The sequence below is a fragment of the Bos mutus genome, chromosome 27 (genome assembly GCF_027580195.1).
Source record: "Bos mutus isolate GX-2022 chromosome 27, NWIPB_WYAK_1.1, whole genome shotgun sequence".
Lineage (NCBI taxonomy): Eukaryota > Metazoa > Chordata > Mammalia > Artiodactyla > Bovidae > Bos > Bos mutus.
Genome location: NC_091643.1, coordinates 20,673,454 through 20,691,671, shown reverse-complemented (window position 1 = coordinate 20,691,671; position 18,218 = coordinate 20,673,454). Strand labels below are relative to the sequence as shown.

The following is an 18,218-nucleotide window of genomic DNA, read 5'->3' as shown; positions in this document are numbered from 1 at the left end:
TTACAGTGTTGTGTTATAAAGTTTCTACTGTACAGCAAAATGAATCAGCTGTACATGTACATATATCCTCTCTTTTTTTGAATTTCCTTCCGACTTAGGTCATCACAAAGCACTTAGAGTTCCCTGTGCCATACAGTAGGTTCTCAATAGTTACCTGTTTTGTTTTTGTTGTTCAGTTGGTAAGTCATGCTCCATGAACTGCCACACACCAGGCTTCCCTGTCCTTCACCATCTCCCAGAGTTCACTCAAACTCATGTCCATTGAGTCAGTGATGCCATCCAACCATCTCATCCTCTGTCATCCCCTTCTCCCACCATCAATCTTTCCCAGCATTAGGGTCTTTTCAAATTAGTCAGTTCTTTGCATCAGGTGGCCAAAGTATTGGAGCTTCAGTATCAGTCCTTCCAATGAGTATTCAGGGTTGATTTCCTTTAGGATTAACAGCGGTCCAGGGGACTCTCAAGAGTCTTCTCCAGCATCACAACTCAAAAGCATCAATTCTTTGGTGCTTAGCCTTCTTTATAGTCCAACTCTCACATCCCAAATGACTACTGTAAAAACCATAGTTTTATATGGATCTTTATTGGCAAAGTGACGTCTCTGCTTTTTAATACGCAGTTTAGGTTTGTCATAGCTCTCCTTCTAAGGAACAAGCGTCTTTGAATTTCATGGCTGCAGTCACTGTCCACAGTGATACAGTCTCAAGAGTATAAGACAACCCCGGTCTCTCGGTTCATTCCACCACCTCCTTTCCCCTTTTGGTGTCAATACATTTTTTTCTCTTCATCTGAGCCTCTCTTTCTGTTTTGCAAAGATCATCTTTACCATTTTTATAGATTCCTCATATATATGATAATATGTTAACATATGATACTTGTTTTCCTCTTTCTGAATTACTTTGCCCTGTATGACAATCTCTAGGTCCACTCACATCTTTACAAATGACCCAGTTTCATTCTTCTTTATGGCTGAGTAGTATTCCATTATAAATATATACTACATCTTCTTTATCTGTTCTTCTGCTGATGGACAATTTAGGTTGCTTCTGTGTCCTGGCTATTGAAAATAGTGCTGCAATGAATATCGGGATTCATGTGTTTTTTTGAATTGTGGTTTTCTCTAGGTATATGCCCAGAGGGATTGCTGGGTCATATGGTAGTTCTATTTTTAGTTTTTTTTTTTGATTGACAGGTCAAAATTTTATTTTTTTATTTTATTTTTTTAATTTTAAAATTGTTTATTTTCCAGTTTTTTTTTTTTTTTAAAAAAAATTTCAGGTATACACGTGTGCCCCCCATCCTGAACCCTCCTCCCTCCCCTCCCCATACCATCCCCCTGGGCTGTCCCAGCGCACCAGCCCCAAGCATCCAGCATCGTGCACTGAACCTGGACTGGCATCTTGTTTCATACATGACATTTCACGTGTTTCAATGCCATTCTCCCAAATCTTCCCACCCTCTCCCTCTCCCACAGAGTCCGTAAGACTGCTCCATACATCAGTGTCTCTTTTGCTGTCTCGTATACAGGGTTATCATTACCATCTTTCTAAATTCCATATATATGCGTTAACCTCCATACTATGCTCCATAGTGGCTGTATCGATTTACATTCCTACCAACAGTGTAGGAGTGGTCTTTTTCTCCACACCCTCTCCTGCATTTATTGTTTGTATACTTTTTCGTGATGTCTATTCTGATTGGCGTGAGGTGATATTTCATTGTAGTTTTGATTTGCATTTCTCTAATAATCAGTAATGTTGAGCCTCTTTTCCTCTGTTAGCCATCTGTATATCTTCTTTGGAGAAATGTCTGTTTAGGTCTCCTGCTCATTTTAAAAAAAATTTTTTTTTATATTGAGCTATATGAGCTGTTTGGAGGTTAATCCCTTGTCAGTTGCTTCATTTGCTAATATGGTCCCATTCTGATGGTCGTCTTTTCATCTCTTTTACAGTTTCCTTTGCTGTGCAGAAGCTTTTGTTTAATTAGGTCCCACTTGTTTAATTTTATTATTTTCATTAATCTCAGAAGTGGGTCAAAAAAGATCTTGCTGCAATTTGTATCAGAGAGTGTTTTGCTTATGTTTTCCTGTAGAGTTTTATCGTATCTGTTCTTACATTTAAGTCTTTAATCCATTTTGAGTTTATTTTTGTGTGTGGTACTAGGGAGTGTTCTAATTTCATTCTTTTACATGTAGCTGTCCAGTTTCCCCAGCACCACTTATTGAAGAGGCTGTCTTGGTGCATGGGCTTATCTTCCCCCTTATTTTTGTTATTTTATCCTTTTATCTTTCAGAGGGACTGCTCTGGTTTTGCATAAGTCACTTATTGGTTAAACGTTGTGCTTCCATATTGTAAGGTAATTATCCTCCAATTAAAATAAGTTAATTTTAAAAAGTTGTGCTTCAGCCCCTCCATCAGTTACATTTTTACCCTTACTGTTGGATATGTGTCTAGCTTGCAGGTTGCAATCACACTTCGGGGAATTTACATTTTGGGCTCCACATTCAGCCAGGGACTAGCAGCTTGGAGTTCCCTCTCCGATCACTCCTGAGAGGGCTCCTCCTGCACACGTCGTCTCCAGGCTCCCAGGAGTAGTGTGATTTTTAGACACGAGCCTGGCTTCCTAGGAGTGGCCCCGGGTTGAGATACTGACTGTTCAGTCCAGATTCGCTCAGAGACTGTGTCTCAGCCTGTGGCTCCAGTGAAGCTTCTGCCCTGGGTTAGTGGGTCTGCCTTTGGCTTGGGGATGTTCTGAAGCCTCCCCATGTCCTCTCCGACCACCCCTGAGTGGTGCAGCCCAAGCACCCCGAGAATTGACAGTGATCCCGGAGAACACTTCCGGGTTCTTCGGGTTCTCTGCTGTTTGAGTCATGTGGTAGAGCTACCAGCCTCCTTCAGCGCTCTCCCCCAGGTCCCCATTGCTGAGGCAGGCAGCTCCCCGGCTCTGTTCCTGAGAAGGTCAGTCTGGTCAGGCACAGCTGTGGAGACCTTCAGGTGTATGGCCCCCTTTCCCCTGGACAAACCTCTGGGCCCTGCCCTGAAACTCAGGGTGGGGACCCTCTTTTTCTGGGAGTGACACCCCTGCTTTACAGCTGGGCATTGAGGGAGGCGGAAATGGTAGCTCTGTCTTCCTGGCTTCCTCTCCTGGAGTGGAATCTCCACCCTACCTGAGAGCTGGGGTGGGGGCACTCGCAGCCGGGTACCGTTGGCCCATCCTGCCTGTGGTGAAGCTTCAGCCCACGAGCGGAAGGAGGCCCTGGTCTCTTGGTCCCTCTTGCCTGAAATAGAGCTTCTGCGATCAAGCCCTGGGGAGGTTGAGAGATGCAGGCAGCCCGCTTTCCCCAAGATGAAACCGTAGCCCCAGACAGCTATGAGGGAAGAGACCAACCCTATCTTCTTGGCCATGTCTGCCCAGAATAGAGGACCCACGACCTGGAGGGATGGGCGGGGCAGGGGTGGGGTTTAGGGAGGTCATGGGGCAAAGGTCACAGATGCTGGCTGAGCTTATATTTAGTGCATTTTCTTGAATGACTATTTCTTCATTTCTTGAATGACTATTTCTTAAGTTCTCAGGACAGTTTTCAGAGATTTTAAAATAATGGTGGGTTTGTTTTCTTATGTTTTCAACAATTTTCCCCACGTTGTATTGCTGAAGAGAATTTTCACTAGCTCAGCTGTCATCTTGACCTGTTTTTTGGAGCAGGAGAGAAAAGACTGACTGTATCTCTGGTTGCCAGGCGTTACTTCTACCCCTCCATGCTCCCTGGGCATGTGGCCTTACCCAGCTTCATTTCGTGCCATGATTTCTCAAGGACCAAGTGACTATAAAACGAAGCCATTTGTTCTGTTCAATGTGTACCAAATTGGTTAGTGAGATTTTGTTTCCCTTTCTGATGAGTAAAACATGCAGGTTCACTTTTGGCTTCAGCAAAATATCCAGAGACAAAGTGTTATACCTGTAAGATCTTCCTAAAACATATGCACATTCTCACAAGTTGAATCTCCCCAAATTTGAGTTGTATTTATTTGAACAGTTTGGCTATATTGAAACATTTAAGAATGCAGATCTTAAATTTCAAATTTAAGAAACTCTCATTTTCTAAGCATCATTCTTCTATAATCTTTCATTCAAGTTTTCTAGCAGAAATTTTAAAACTAGGGCAAGTATTTTGTGGTGCAGGGAGGTCCTTCTGATGAACACGGAAATTGCATGATCTTTCCATGGGCAGCGTTAGACCAGACTGGGTCCCTCTGTTACGTTGCCCAGAGGCTCACGTATACCATCTTCATAATTTTTACCATCTAGTCACCATTTTTTTCTATGTTTGTGTACCACCTGCACTTATTCACTTAATATTTTTCTTTCTCATACATTTGAAGTATTTCTTTCTAAAAGCATTCATTAAAAAAAAAAATATTTGCCTGCAGTGGGTCTCAGTTGTGGCACATCGGATCATTTAGTTGTGGCATGCGGGATTTAGTTACCTGGCCAGGGACTGAACCCAAGCCATCTGCATTGGGAACTCGGAATTTTAGCCACTAGACCACCAGTTCAGTTCAGTTGCTCAGTCATGTCTGACTCTTTGCGACCCCATGAATTGCAGCACGCCAGGCCTCCCTGTCCATCAGCAACTCCCGGAGTTTACCCAAACTCATGTCCATCGAGTCAGTGATGCCATCCAGCCATCTCATCCTCTGTTGTCCCCTTCTCCTCCTGCCCCCAATCCCTCCCAGCATCAGAGTCTTTTACAATGAGTCAACTCCTCGCATGAGGTGTCCAAAGTACTGGAGTTTCAGCTTTAGCATCATTCCTTCCAAAGAACACCCAGGACTGATCTCCTTTAGGATGGACTGGTTGGATCTCCTTGCAGTCCAAGGGACTCTCAAGAGTCTTCTCCAACACCAGAGTTCAAAAGCATCAATTCTTTGGACCACCAGCTGCTGCTGCTAAGTCACTTCAGTCGTGTCCGACTCTGTGCGACCCCATAGACGGCAGCCCACCAGGCTCCCCATCCCTGGGATTCTCCAGGCAAGAACACTGGAGTGGGTTGCCATTTCCTTCTTCAGTGCATGAAAGTGAAAAGTCAAAGTGAAGTTGCTCAGTTGTGTCTGACTCTTAGAAGTCCCTAAATACATTCATTTGTAAAGCAACTGTTTTATCACTAGTGGGAATAATCAATTAGTAAATATGATGAAGACATAACTGTTAAAAATTCTAGTTAGATATTGTCAAGGACTCAGAGCTTAAGACTAGCTTTCCCAGTAAAAAAGAGAACTCTCTGTGTTACTAGAATAGGATGAGCTATGTTTGATGCCCATACTAAGAGTTGTCCCAAGTCCTTTACACACGGGATCTTGTTGGATATTCATCACAACTGTGTGAGGTAGATGGTTTGCTCCATTTCACACGGGGACACTGAGGCACAGGAAAGTGGCTGGCAGAGCCAGGATTCACGCAAAGTGATCTGGGGGCAGTGTTCTTAGTGCCTGCTTAGTCGGCTCAGTCATGTCTGACTCTTTGTGACCCCATGGACTGTAGCTCACCAGGCTCCTCTGTCCATGAGGATTCTCCAGGCAAAAATACTGCAGTGGGTTGCTGTGCCCTCCTCCAGGGCATCTTTCCAACCCAAGTATCGAACCCAGGTCTCCCGCACTGCAGGTGGATTCTTTTTAAGCTTTATGTAATGCACTTTCTCAAACTTAGAACCTCTTAAAATTAAAATAGAGGAACATGTCTCAGTAACTCAGGAATGTTTCATGGAGCAGTTTGGGAAATACTGAGAGGAGAGTGAAAAAGTTGGTTTAAAACTCAAAATTCAAAAAACTAAGATCATGGCATCTGGTCCCATCACTTTGTGGCAAATAGATGGAGAAACAGTGGCAAACTTTATTTTTTGGGGCTCCAAAATCACGGCAGATGGTGACTGCAACCATGAACTTAAAAGACTTGCTCCTTGGAAGAAAAGTTATAACCAACCTAGACAGCATATTAAAAAGCAGAGACATTACTTTGCCAACAACGGTTCTTCTAGTCAAAGCTATGGTTTTTCCAGTAGTCATGTATGGATGTGAGAGTTGGACTATAAAGAAAGCTTAGCACTGAAGAATTGATGCTTTTAAACTGTGGTGTTGGAGAAGATTCTTGAGAGTCCCTTGGGCAGAAAGGAGATCCAACCAGTCCATCCTAAAGGAAATCAGACCTGAATATTCATTGGAGGGACTGTGGTTGAAGCTGAAACTCCAATACTTTGGCCACCTGATGCGAAGAAGTGACTCCTTGGAAAAGACCCTGATGCTGGGAAAGATTGAAGGCAGGAGGAGAAGGGGACAACAGAGGATGAGATGGTTGGGTGGCATCACTGACTCTATGGACATGAGTTTGAGTAAACTCCAGAAGTTGGTGCTGGACAGGGAGGCCTGGTGTGCTGCAGTCAATGGGGTTGCAAACAGTCAGACATGACTGAACAACTGAACTGAACTGAGTTCGTCTTTGTGTTTAGAATGAAATTTACTTCACACTAAATTATTTCTTGTGTTTAAAGATGGAGAGGTTCTTTTCTTTTGCAAAAAGCTTATTTTTGGCTGAGCTGGGTCTTCACTGTTGCATGCAGGCTTTCTCTGGTTGCAGTGCCTGGGCTTCTCTCTGCAGTGGCTTCCTTTGTTGCAGAGTGCAGGCTCTAGGGCGTTCAGCTTCAGTAGTTGTGGTTCCCGGGCTCTAGAGCACAGCCCTGGTTGCCCTGCAAATCATCCCAGACCAGGGATCAAACCCATGTCTCCTGCATTGGCAGGTGGATTCTTAACCACTGGAGCCCTTGAATAAGATATTTCTTACTTGAGCTTAAATATTCAAATAGGTTTTCTAATACCTGATGAGTTTTTCGTGTGTTCAAACCCATATTTTAAAGGGTCACGTACTTTCTAAACCTCTTCCAAAAATTCCACACCCCTCCCTGCTAGGTGCAACCATGCAGGTTCTGCCAGGCGATATTCTTCCTCCTTCCAGGACTGCTGGGTAACAGTCATGGACAAGGGAAACCCTGAGCATCTGAACCCACCATCTGGGGACACTATACATTCAAAGCAAACTAGGAATCTACTTCAAAAAGCTCACAATTAAACAGGAGAAATAGCCTTGGGAGGGAAGGATACATACATGTGACGGATAATGCATTTGTAATCGTCACTGGGGGTGTCTGCTGGTCCATGACCTACTCAGCAAGTGTAAAGAACTCCAAACTTATCAGCAAAGAAAAATGAGGCCCAAAGTGTGGTTTCTGCTCCTTGTTTCTTTCCAGTTCAGGAGGGTTAGCGGTGGCACTGAATCTGAGGACTTTGCTTTACCTGGACATGGCTGTAAGAGCCAGCCCATCCACGGGGGCCACACCTCATTTCCTTACTTTTTAAAAAAAATTGTATTGGACTATGTTAATTTTCAACATTATGTTAGTTTCAGGTGTACAGAAAATTGAATCAGTTATACACACACACACACACACATATATACACATACCTCCATTCTTTTTCAGGTTTTTCTTTTTTTAACCATATATTACAGAATATTGAGTAGAGTTCCCTGTGCTATACAGTAGGTCCTTACTAGTTATTCTATGTATAGTAGTATGTGAATGTTAGCCCCAATCTCCAAATTTATCACTTCCCCCATTTCCCCTTTGGTAACCGTAAGTTTGGTTTTGAGATCTGTGAGTAATTTTTTAAAACTTAATTAATCTGGCTTTGTCTGGTCTTAGTTGCCTGGAGCAGGGTCTTTCAGTTGTGGCAGGTGGGATCTAGTTCCCTGACCAAGGATTGAACCCAGGCTCCCTGGCACTTGGATCACAGAGTATTAGCCACTGGCCTACCAGGGAAAGCCCTGTGAGTCTGTCTGTTTTGTAAGTAAGTTCATTTCTATCGCTTTTTATTAGATTCCACATATTGGTGATATCATTTGTCTGACTTACTTAGTAGGATAATCTCTAGGTCCATTCATGTTACAAATGGCATTATTTCATTCCTTTTTATGGCTGAGTAATATTCCTTTATAAATAATATACCACATCGTATCCATTCCTCTGTTGATGGACATTTAGGTTGCTTTCATGTCTTGGCTATTGTGAAGAGAGCTGCTTTGAAGATTGGGGTGCTTCCCTACTCTTAAAAATTCTGATCAGCACTTGGTTTAAGCTTTTCCACTGGCAGAGGGAGACTTGACTTCAGGGCACCCAGTGATACCACTTACCTTCTAAGGAGTCTTACAACAAGGTCCTCCTTTCTCCCCTGTGTCCCCAAAGCCCCAGCGCCTCAGGGCAGGGCTTGTGTGCACTGGGTCCTTCCCTAAAGGTTGTTACAGCATGCATTTCCTTTCTTATCCTTAACTGTCCTTTAAAAAAAAAAAACAGGGTGAATAGAAGTCTCTGACCAAGTATCCACGGGTCAGCTCCTTCAGGCAGCAAATATAGACCCCTGGGGCAAAGAAAGGCCAGGGAAAGGGAACTTCCACACCTGTCATAAGTTTTGGTAGGAACATAGCAGATCACTGAGAAAAGGCTTTAAGAGACAACTGATATTCCAGCCCTGACTCTCCAGCCTGAACACAGATGGGAGACCATGAAAGAGATTCTTTCATTTCCTTCCGCAACCAGAGCCACCACCATCCACCTCCTGTGGCTCAAAGTGACTGAAGACTAAAAACAAAACAGTGATTTCCTAGCTGATAAAATTGAAACAAACAAAGACAGACAGAAATAACTAAACTCTGGAAATATAACTGCTTCATCATTTCTTTGTATTTTTTATTAAACTTTTTTGAATTTTTTTTTTAATTCTGCCCAGTTATGGCAATTAAATAGGAAACCACAATTACAACGCACAAACTGTGGCATGAAAAAAGAACACACACTCCATCAGAATTGACACCAAACCCTTTCCATTTTATTCATTCAAAAAGAGTCCAGTGCACAAGTGTCAAATATGAGCACTGGCGGTTTTTTTCTTGGAAGGGGGAAAAAACATTTATTCTGGCAGCGCGTTTACAATTCCAGGAAGTGGTTTTGATACCACAAGATGCAGGAATAGAAACCATAACAAACATGGAGGGCGTCTGTTTGCAAGGCAGGGACGACTTAGTTGGAGAAGATCCCCCTTTGTGCTTAGTGAATCGCCCATCAGTCAGCCTCCCCAGCTGAGTCTTCCCAGGTGTTGAAAGAGAGAATGGAATTTCCTGCATAGATGAAGAAAATTCCTATAGAGCAGTGTGTTTTCTGTATCTCCAACCTTCCCCTCTGCCCCAACGCGAGTTCTCAAGCTTTTCTGGAGCTGCTCTTGGTCACATGACCCTCTATCAGGATGACTTTTTTTTGCTCAAATACATGTGACACCAAGCTTTCTTCTTACACTGCTTCTCTAAGGTCAGATGACAGCATACAGCATCACTGATCCAAAAAGAGCAGTTATTAAGAATGTGGGCATCTATATTCATCATAAGAGCACACACTTTGCAGGCTATGTCACCCAAAGGAACATTTTTTTTTTTTTTCTTCAGTTAATACAGTCCCCTGGGGAGTTAGCCTGAAGTCACTTTACCAAGCCTTTTTTTGGTCAAAGTCGGTTAATTTGACAGTTGAAGAACTGTCTCCTGCCAATTGGAAAACTTTGATGCCCAACAATTCAGTGGTCCGTAAAGCAATTAAATGTTACCATTCAGTTTACACTTACACACACATGCACACACACACAGGAGAACTGTGACAGAAGGATTAACAAGGTGAATCTTGTGACTGTTCCAAAAGAAAATTAAACTGCAAATTGGAGGTGTCATATTCAACTATTAAAATGCGGAACTAGTCTGATCCCATTTGATTTTACGATTGTAAGAAATCATGCTTGTTTGGAGGTTCTGGAGTTCATAAAGTTAATTCCTGGGGTACAAAACAGTCTACAGAAATTGATTTGTGTATTTTTGTTGTTGTTGTTGCAATGCAGCCACTTGCTTCTTTGTTATTTTGTTTTTTAAATATGTGGAGACATTGTATACTGTGGCATTCCAAGAGACAATACTTTATAGAAGTAAACGAATAATACCGCTGACTAGTTTTTCTTGCCTTACCCTGGAAAGAAACAGTTTCACACATTTTTCAATCCACATGCAGAGGCGGCAGATGTAAACAGAGGCGTGCACACTCTTCAAAGAACGTGTTACTATTGCAGTGGATGCTGTTTGGCCCCGATGAGGAGGAGAGAGCAGTTTGGTTGGTTGGCTTTTTAGGTTTTACGTCATGGAGATTTTACAACCAGGGTTTTACTAGTTTGTGGCAGTAGACCATCCAATCAGAGGTTCTGTATTTATAAATAACCAACGTGGGCTTGTGCTCTCCAATTAGGCAACTCACTATCTTAGGGTCTGATACCAGCTTTCAGAGAGCTCTGCTAAATTTCACAGACTCTGTTCTAGGGGGCAGTGGGGGGTGGGAACAGGACCTATTAGCAGAGCTCTTTGCATGCTTCGGAACTGACGCCTGACTATCTAAGCTATTGCAAGACTCCACTTTTCCTTGGATATGTGGATCCCTTAATCCCCCTCCCCTGAAGAATCTTAATCACCAGGCCTCCATCAGACTATCACCCAGTGACCAGGGACCTTTACTGAAAAGGTGAGGAGGGGCTATTGCCTGAAATGCATGTTTAAGGTTCTTGATGATTATTGTCAACCTCTATGAACCAACACTTAAGCCATGAGCAAAGAGACAGGTATCTTTTCTTTTTTAAATCTGCGAAGGCTTAAAGAATAAACAACACGTCCGATGCTAAAGTAAGAAATCAGCCCCGTGTTGGCACAGTTCTCATCAGAATATTGCACCCAGTGTCAACTAATGCTAGAAGCTTCAAACTGTATAAATTTAAATGTATTTGTGTATTATAAAAATAAAGATAAACATATACATATTTTACACTAGTTATGGAACAGCAATGAATGGTCAGTCGATCCCTCTTTCACATTTAACAGAACTGAAATCTGAGTGCTCTGAATACTGCCACCTGTACTGGAATTATGGCTTATATGTGCACAGAAAAAAAAAAAAATCCCTGAGAAGCCATTCGACTTTATTATTTTTTCTTTTCTTCAAGTAGCGCTCTCCTTGGAGGATCACAGTTCTGAGGTTCAGGTTGTCAAACATTTGCTCCATAGTCTCTCCCGTCCTTTTCCCCCCCTGCACCCTCCCTGCCTCATCTACAGGCTAGGTGTGCTCCCTCGCACGAAAACACCCTGAACACACATGCACGCGAATTCACAGAACACGCCTGGGAGTGTGAGGGTTTGCCAGGTACAGAAGATGGTCCAGGTGCATTCTGATGCTATTCTCTCCATGGAAATCCCACAGCCGTAGAAGTCACTGGTTTCTGTGCTTTTCCCCAGCGTTCTTCCTATGTGGATAGATGAGAAGAAAGCACAGAAATGAACAAGGGAAACAGGAAATGACATTCTCAATTATGAGAACAGTAAGCAATAATTTTTTTTCTGCCACAGATTTTCATGTCTACTTCTACAGCTCCATGTAAAATGGTAAATGCAGACAACTAATATTCCTACAAAGGAAAGAGGCTTTTTCACTAGAAAACTAGTCAAACATTTCTGTTCATGACATTAAATTCAGACATAAAGCAAGAACTAGATGAATTAGCCATAACTACAAGAAATGCTGGGCTGGAAGAATCACAAGCTGGAATCAAGATTGCCGGGAGAAATATCAATAACCTCAGGTATGCAGATGACACCACCCTTATGGCAGAAAGTGAAGAGGAACTCAAAAGCCTCTTGATGAAACTGAAAAGAGGAGAGTGAAAAAGTTGGCTTAAAGCTCAACATTCAGAAAACGAAGATCATGGCATCTGGTTCCATCACTTCATGGGAAATAGATGGGGAAACAGTGGAAACAGTGTCAGACTTTATTTTTTGGGGCTCCAGAATCATTGCAGATGGTGATTGCAGCCATGAAATTAAAAGACACTTACTCCTTGGAAGGAGGGTTATGACCAACCTAGATAGCATATTGAAAAGCAGAGACATTACTTTGCCAACAAAGGTCCGTCTAGTCAAGGCTATGGTTTTTCCAGTGGTCATGTATGGATGTGAGAGTTGGATTGTGAAGAAAGCTGAGCACTGAAGAATTGATGCTTTTCAACTGTGGTGTTGGAGAAGACTCTTGAGAGTCCCTTGGACTGCAAGGAGATCCAACCAGTCCATTCTGAAGGAGATCAGTCCTGGGTGTTCTTTGGAAGGAATGATGCTGAAGCTGAAATTCCAGTACTTTGGCCACCTCATGCAAAGAGTTGACTCATTGGAAAAGACTCTGATGCTGGGAGGGAGGGGGCAGGAGGGGAAGGGGACGACAGAGGATGAGGTGGCTGGATGGCATCACCGACTCGATGGACATGAGTTTGAGTGAACTCCAGGAGCTGGTGATGGACAGGGAGGCCTGGAGTGCTGCAATTCATGGGGTCACAAAGAGTCGGACATGACTGAGCAACTGAACTGAACTGAACCTATCTACTGTAATTTCACAGCTTAACTAAGAACCCTGAACTCCAAACACAGCACTGTTCCTTTTCACGAAGCACACACAGACACACTAAATAACTCCCTACAAGTAGGAATATATACTAAAACGTGAGAATGAGTGCCAAGATTGAAAGCATGATTTTACTTAAATACTGTCAAACTAAAACCTGGAGTTAGATGAACAGAAAATGAAGAAGCTGCTGCATCACCAGCTAATTAAAGTTTAAAGTTTAGTTGCTCAGTCGTGTCCGACTCTTTGCGACCCCATGGACTGTAGCCTACCAGGCTCCTGCACCCATGGGATTTTCCAGGCAAGAATACTGGAGTGGGTTGCTATTTCCTTTTCCAGAGGATCTTCCCAACCCAGGGATCGAACCCAGGTCTCCCATACTGTAGGCAGAGGCTTTACTGTCTTTAAACAAAGTGGTGTTCAATTCAGATAACATAGTTAGATGAAAACGTGTGAGATGCTCCCATCCCTTATTTTAGCTTTCCTGTAATGATGCATGACGTGATGTCTTTCAAACTGCTTGGCAACATTTAATAAAATAGATCCACTTCCACTACCCTCCACCCTGCGTCTCTTTTTCGAAACTATTTATTTGGCTGCATCCAGTCTTAGCGGCAGCAGGTGAGATCTTCAGTCTTTTTTGCAGCATGCAGGATCTTTAGCTGTGGCATATGGGATCTAGTTCCCTGACCAGGGATTGAACTTGGGCCCCCTGCATTGGGAGCGTGGAGGCTTAGCCATTGGACCACCAGGGAAGTCGCTGGCATCCCTCTCTTAATACTGCCTGACTTTCTGGAAACTGATAATTTAGTATCTACCTAACACACAAGAATCGGCTGGGAGCATAGGATCAATAATGTCACCAAAAATAAGCACCTTCTAGTCACTAAGTACTTACTACACGCCAGGAATGGCTGCCTTCACCATAGTGCATTATTTGATTAATCCTTAACTCTTAAAGCTCTAGCAGGTAGGCTCTGCCTTCACCAAAAAGGAAGCTAAGTTTCCAAGAGGTTAGATAACTTCCCCAAGGGCACACACCAGTGAACAGCAGGGTCAGGCCTTTAAAGAGGGTTATTTGACTCCTAGGTATGCTTGACAGCAAAAAGCAAGGCTGGAGCATGTGGGGCCCTCCGGGTAGTATCATGTTTCTTTGGCCCTGAGCCATGGGGACTTTCAGAAGGCCTGTTAATATAGTCAGCTTTTCAGCAGAGAAGGTTTTGAAAACTGCCTCAAAATCAAGTAACCATACATCGAAGTGTAAAGAGGACGGCAGGGTGAAAACACCACTCCAGCCAAGCAGTTAACTCTGGTGCAGCGAGTTCTGGCTTCATGTGGGGGAGGTGCTACGTCTTGTTTTTCTTACCGAATCCAACAAATATGGAGAAACACAGACAGTTGTGTCTGGCCGCCTGCTCCCCTGGGCCACACGTAAGACTGAGAAACAGAAGAATACGTAATCAAGGGCACCCAGAGGGAATATTCCAGTGTTCAAGGGAGAAAAAGGAAACCCAGTCTGAACATTTTTCCACATGGATATCATTTTTCTTGTTTGGGTGCTGAGGGAGAGAGAAGAGCTGTCAATCGCTAACCGGCACCCCCACCCCTACCCCACCACCTCTCTTTGCTCTTCCATCTCGAACTCGATCTCATCCGACAAGATCCACCTCAAATGCTACCTCCTGGGGTTCTTCCCAATTCTCCAGCAGGGTTCTTTCTTCTCTGTCCACAGGACTTAGTCGAGGCACCTGTCATTGCAGGTATCACATTTTAACTGAAATTAGACACAGGTTTCTCTGGTTGTATCTTTGGTTCCCATTCTCCCCAGGAAGGCTTTTATATTCCTGATTTGATTCTTAGATCCTGTTATTTTTGTACTGTCAACACGTGGCACAGTGCTTGTTACTGTTCAACTGATAAGTCACGTCTGACTCTCTGCGACCCCAGGGACTGCAGCAAGCCAGTCCTTCGCTGTATCTTCACTATAGTCCTTCACCATCTCCCAGAGTTTGCTCAAATTCATGTCCATTGAGTCAGTGATGCTATCTAACCATCTCATCCTCTGCCACCCTCTTCTCCTCCTGCCCTCAATCTTTCCCAGCATCAGGGTATTTTCCCAATGTGTTGGCTCTTCGCATCAGGTGGTCCACGTATTGGAGCTTCAGCATCAGTCCTTCCAATGAACATTCAAAGCTGATTTCCTTTAGGATTGACTGGTTGGCTCTCCTTGTAGTCCCAAGGGACTCTCAATAGGCTTCTCCAACACCACAGCTTAAAAGCATCAATTCTTCCAGCTTTGTTTATAGTCCAACTCTGACATCCATACATGACCACTGGAAAAACCATAGCTTTGATGATAACAGACCTTTGTTGGCAGAGTGACGTCTCTGCTTTTTAATATGCTGTCTAGGTTTGTCATAGCTTTCCTTCCAGGGAGCAAACATCTTTTAATTTCATGGCTGCAGTCACTGCCCAAGAAAATAAAGTCTGTCACTGTTTCCATATTTTCCCCTACTATTTGCCATGAAGTGATGGAACCAGATGCCATGATCTTAGTTTTTTTTTTTTTAATGCTGAGTTCTAAGTCAACTTTTTCATTGTCCCCTTTCACCCTCATCAAGAAGCTCTTCAGTTCCTCTTCACTTTCTGCCATTAGGCACAGTGGCCTCGTGGAGGGCAAATACTCAACAAAGATTTGATGAGTGAAGGAGGAATAGGATGTCATGAGAAAGTCTCAGGCAAAAGACAGCCATGCTATAAGAGGGGCAGATGAGAAGGGTGGAGGAGATGAGAAGGAAAGAGGGGCTGAGCACAGTCAGAAGGGCTGCTGTTGGTTTCTCAGGGGAGGGGACACACGGCCCGGGTCACAGGGATGATGGGGTGTCATCAGGTAGGAGAGAAGGGGTGGCACCTGGCCGTGGACTGAGAGCAGGCCAGAGGCCAGGTGTGGCTGACCCTTCACAGTAAGGGAGTGTCACGTGTCAGAAGCGGGGCTGGGGTTGGCTTGGGAAGCCTTGTGGGTCTTGCCCAGGATTTTGAACTTGAACCATAATCACCAGGAAGCCATTCAAGGCTTTGCAATAGGGAGCAAGGTGATGGGGGTCTGCTGTTGAAAGATCCTATTGGTTTCAACGACAAAATGACCAGCAAGGGGGAGGCAGGTTGAGATACCCACAGGGATCTTGGCAGAGACAGGACGACTACAAAGCACGGGTCGTGGATAGAGCTCAACGGCCAGCTTCACTCATTCAAGACACGCTGATGTGGGAAGGTTCTGCACGTAAACTCGGGGAGCTGAATAGATGGAAACGATTCCTTAAAAAAATAAGATGCACTGACAAGGTGGACGGCCGAGTATGGGAAGAGGGGGAGAAGAGTGAACAGACCCCCCCGCCGACCCCCAGCCTGGCAGTGGGTGCAGGGCGAGGCCATCCCTGGAGACGGGAGGCACAGACCCCAAAGGGCTCTGGGGTGGAGGGCACAATGCACACCTATGGAGACCCTGGCACATCCAGGGGAGCTGCCACGTAGCCCACAAATCCCACAGGAGAAAGGAGAGGTCAGCGTGGGAGGCTTGACCCCAAATCCTCCCAGGTCACAGAACCTGCCCTTCCTGGGGTGTGACAGTGCACTCAGGGTATTTAAGAGCTTAGGCTGAAGTGATGCCATATCATGTTGTATTAAGCAGCTCTTTTCTGTCCACTGACGCTTTGCTCACCCTGGAGGGGCGGCCCCTTCCCAGCATCAGCCAGTTAGTTTCCAGAGACAGTCAACCACTCAGATGCAAGCGTGTGCTTCTCAACTCCACACCAGGGGATCCAGAGTCCACACCCCCTGACCACGCCCTTTATCGGGAGCCACACTCCGGGCCACTATCCACCTGCCCTAATCACTCCAGGGCCAGGCTCCACATGACTCGGGCTGTCTTTATGCCCCAGACCCTGAGGCAACTGGCCCATCTTACACCTGCCCCCTGCCTTGCCTGCACCTTCCCACAGAAACCACAACAGGGGCTCCTCACACAGTTCCTCCCCCACCCTTGGCCTCCTGACCCTCCAGGTGCTTCTCCCTGTATCCCTGGGTCCCCCATACCCCGCCTGCCCCCTGCTCTAAGGAACTGTCATAAACTGTCTTCCCCCAGCAGTCCTTTCCTGATGGGTTGGCCTCACTGTATCTCCGCTTTTCCATCCCCACAATGTCAACTGTCCAGACATCGAGAATACGAAAGGAAGGATCCCACCTGTCTTTCTATCCCAGGAACGCACGGTTAGGACACTGACATTACTAACTAGCTGTAGGCGGCCTCACAGAACCGCGTGAACTTCACCTTGACCCCTTCACAGCGGTGGGCAGGAAGGCGAGCCCGCTTTCTCTTCCGCACACTCAGCACACACGCTCACCTGCTGTGCACAGTCACCTCATTAATACACTAGATGGTCCTAGGTAAGTCAGTGAGTGGATTCTACTCAAGCATCTATATTTGGATTTTGAGTTTTTTAAATTATTCCCTTTATAGGTCATCCACAGTATGCATACTAATATTTCTAGTAGAAATAACAGCTGAATTTATTGAATGACACTCAGTGTAAGGAATAATGCTAAATGTCTCCCCTGCAATGGTCTCTAAATGCAGCGAATGACCCCACGGGATGGTGCTGCTGTGCCCTGCACCCGTCATAGCCCCAATGAATCACAGGATTCAAACTTGGAGGCATAACTCCAGAATCCATCAAACAGGCTTGGGAAAATAAATACCAACACTGCTTTTTAAACACCTATTTGCTGTGTTAATCAGCTTGAGCTTTTCCTGATGTTATGTTTCTGCATTACATGAGTTTTTTTAAAAATGACTTTTTTTTCAAAAAGGATCTAAGGTTACTGATATATGCATTATAGTAAATCAGGCAAAAGAATCGAGCAGTTTTCTTATTCTTAAATCCCCAACACATCTTGATTCTGGATAAAGGATTTGTAATCTTAAAGTGTCCAGCTCTTTGGAATCTCTTCATCCCAAACCCATCCTCCCGCCGTTTCCCCCTAAACTCTCCAAGTCCTTAGGAAGCCCTTATCTATTTAAGAAACCCTCTCTGCTTCCCAGAGACTTACCCTTAAAAATTGGTGCTCCTAAAGTCACAGATTGGGTACAGTAAAAATGATGGCATAAGGGAAAGAAGCACTATCTTTTCCACTTAATTGTCCAAGAAAGTATGGAGATACCTGAGCAGAGAGGGAACAAATTCCAGTATCAATGTGGCTGATGGGAGACTAAATAATCAGAGAAACACTGTTCCTCCCAGCCAGTGACAGCAACAAGGCAGGGAGCTGTCTTACTCCTTACAGAGAACAAAACAAATCAATGCAAATCAGTGTGACATGCCCCACAGGCAACTTCCAGATTTCAGCCTCTTTTCCTTGTGAAATATCATCCCATCCCCACCCTGAGATCAGTGAAAAATTCTCCATTGTGATTAAGTCAAATTCATCCATTCCTTAAAAAAAAAAAAAGTTTTTAATCAAGTCCATACTAACTGATCTCAGTGCATTTAAACATACTTTGCCCATCTAGTAAGATAAAGACCACAGAATCTTCTTCATTCTACTTTTTACAAAAGCTTATTTGAATTGGTCTTCAATATCCTTGTCTTAACAATATAAC

General features: G+C 44.2%; 1 protein-coding gene across 2 annotated transcripts in view; it reads right to left on the bottom strand.

The window, feature by feature from the left end:
- Positions 1-8,771: 8,771 nt before the first annotated feature.
- MFHAS1 (multifunctional ROCO family signaling regulator 1) overlaps positions 8,772-18,218 on the bottom strand; it is a 114,707-nt gene continuing 105,260 nt past the window's right edge. The window contains exons 3-4 of one of the 2 annotated variants that reach the window (XR_011462899.1): positions 17,669-17,779; positions 8,772-11,417 (exon numbers count right to left, since the gene is read on the bottom strand). Coding sequence is in view for 1 of the 2 variants with exons in the window: in XM_070364349.1 (XP_070220450.1) it covers positions 11,384-11,417 (34 nt within the window). In the remaining variant the exon portion in view is untranslated. The remainder of the gene's footprint in view (positions 11,418-17,668; positions 17,780-18,218) is intronic. The other variant, XM_070364349.1, reaches the window with a different exon arrangement.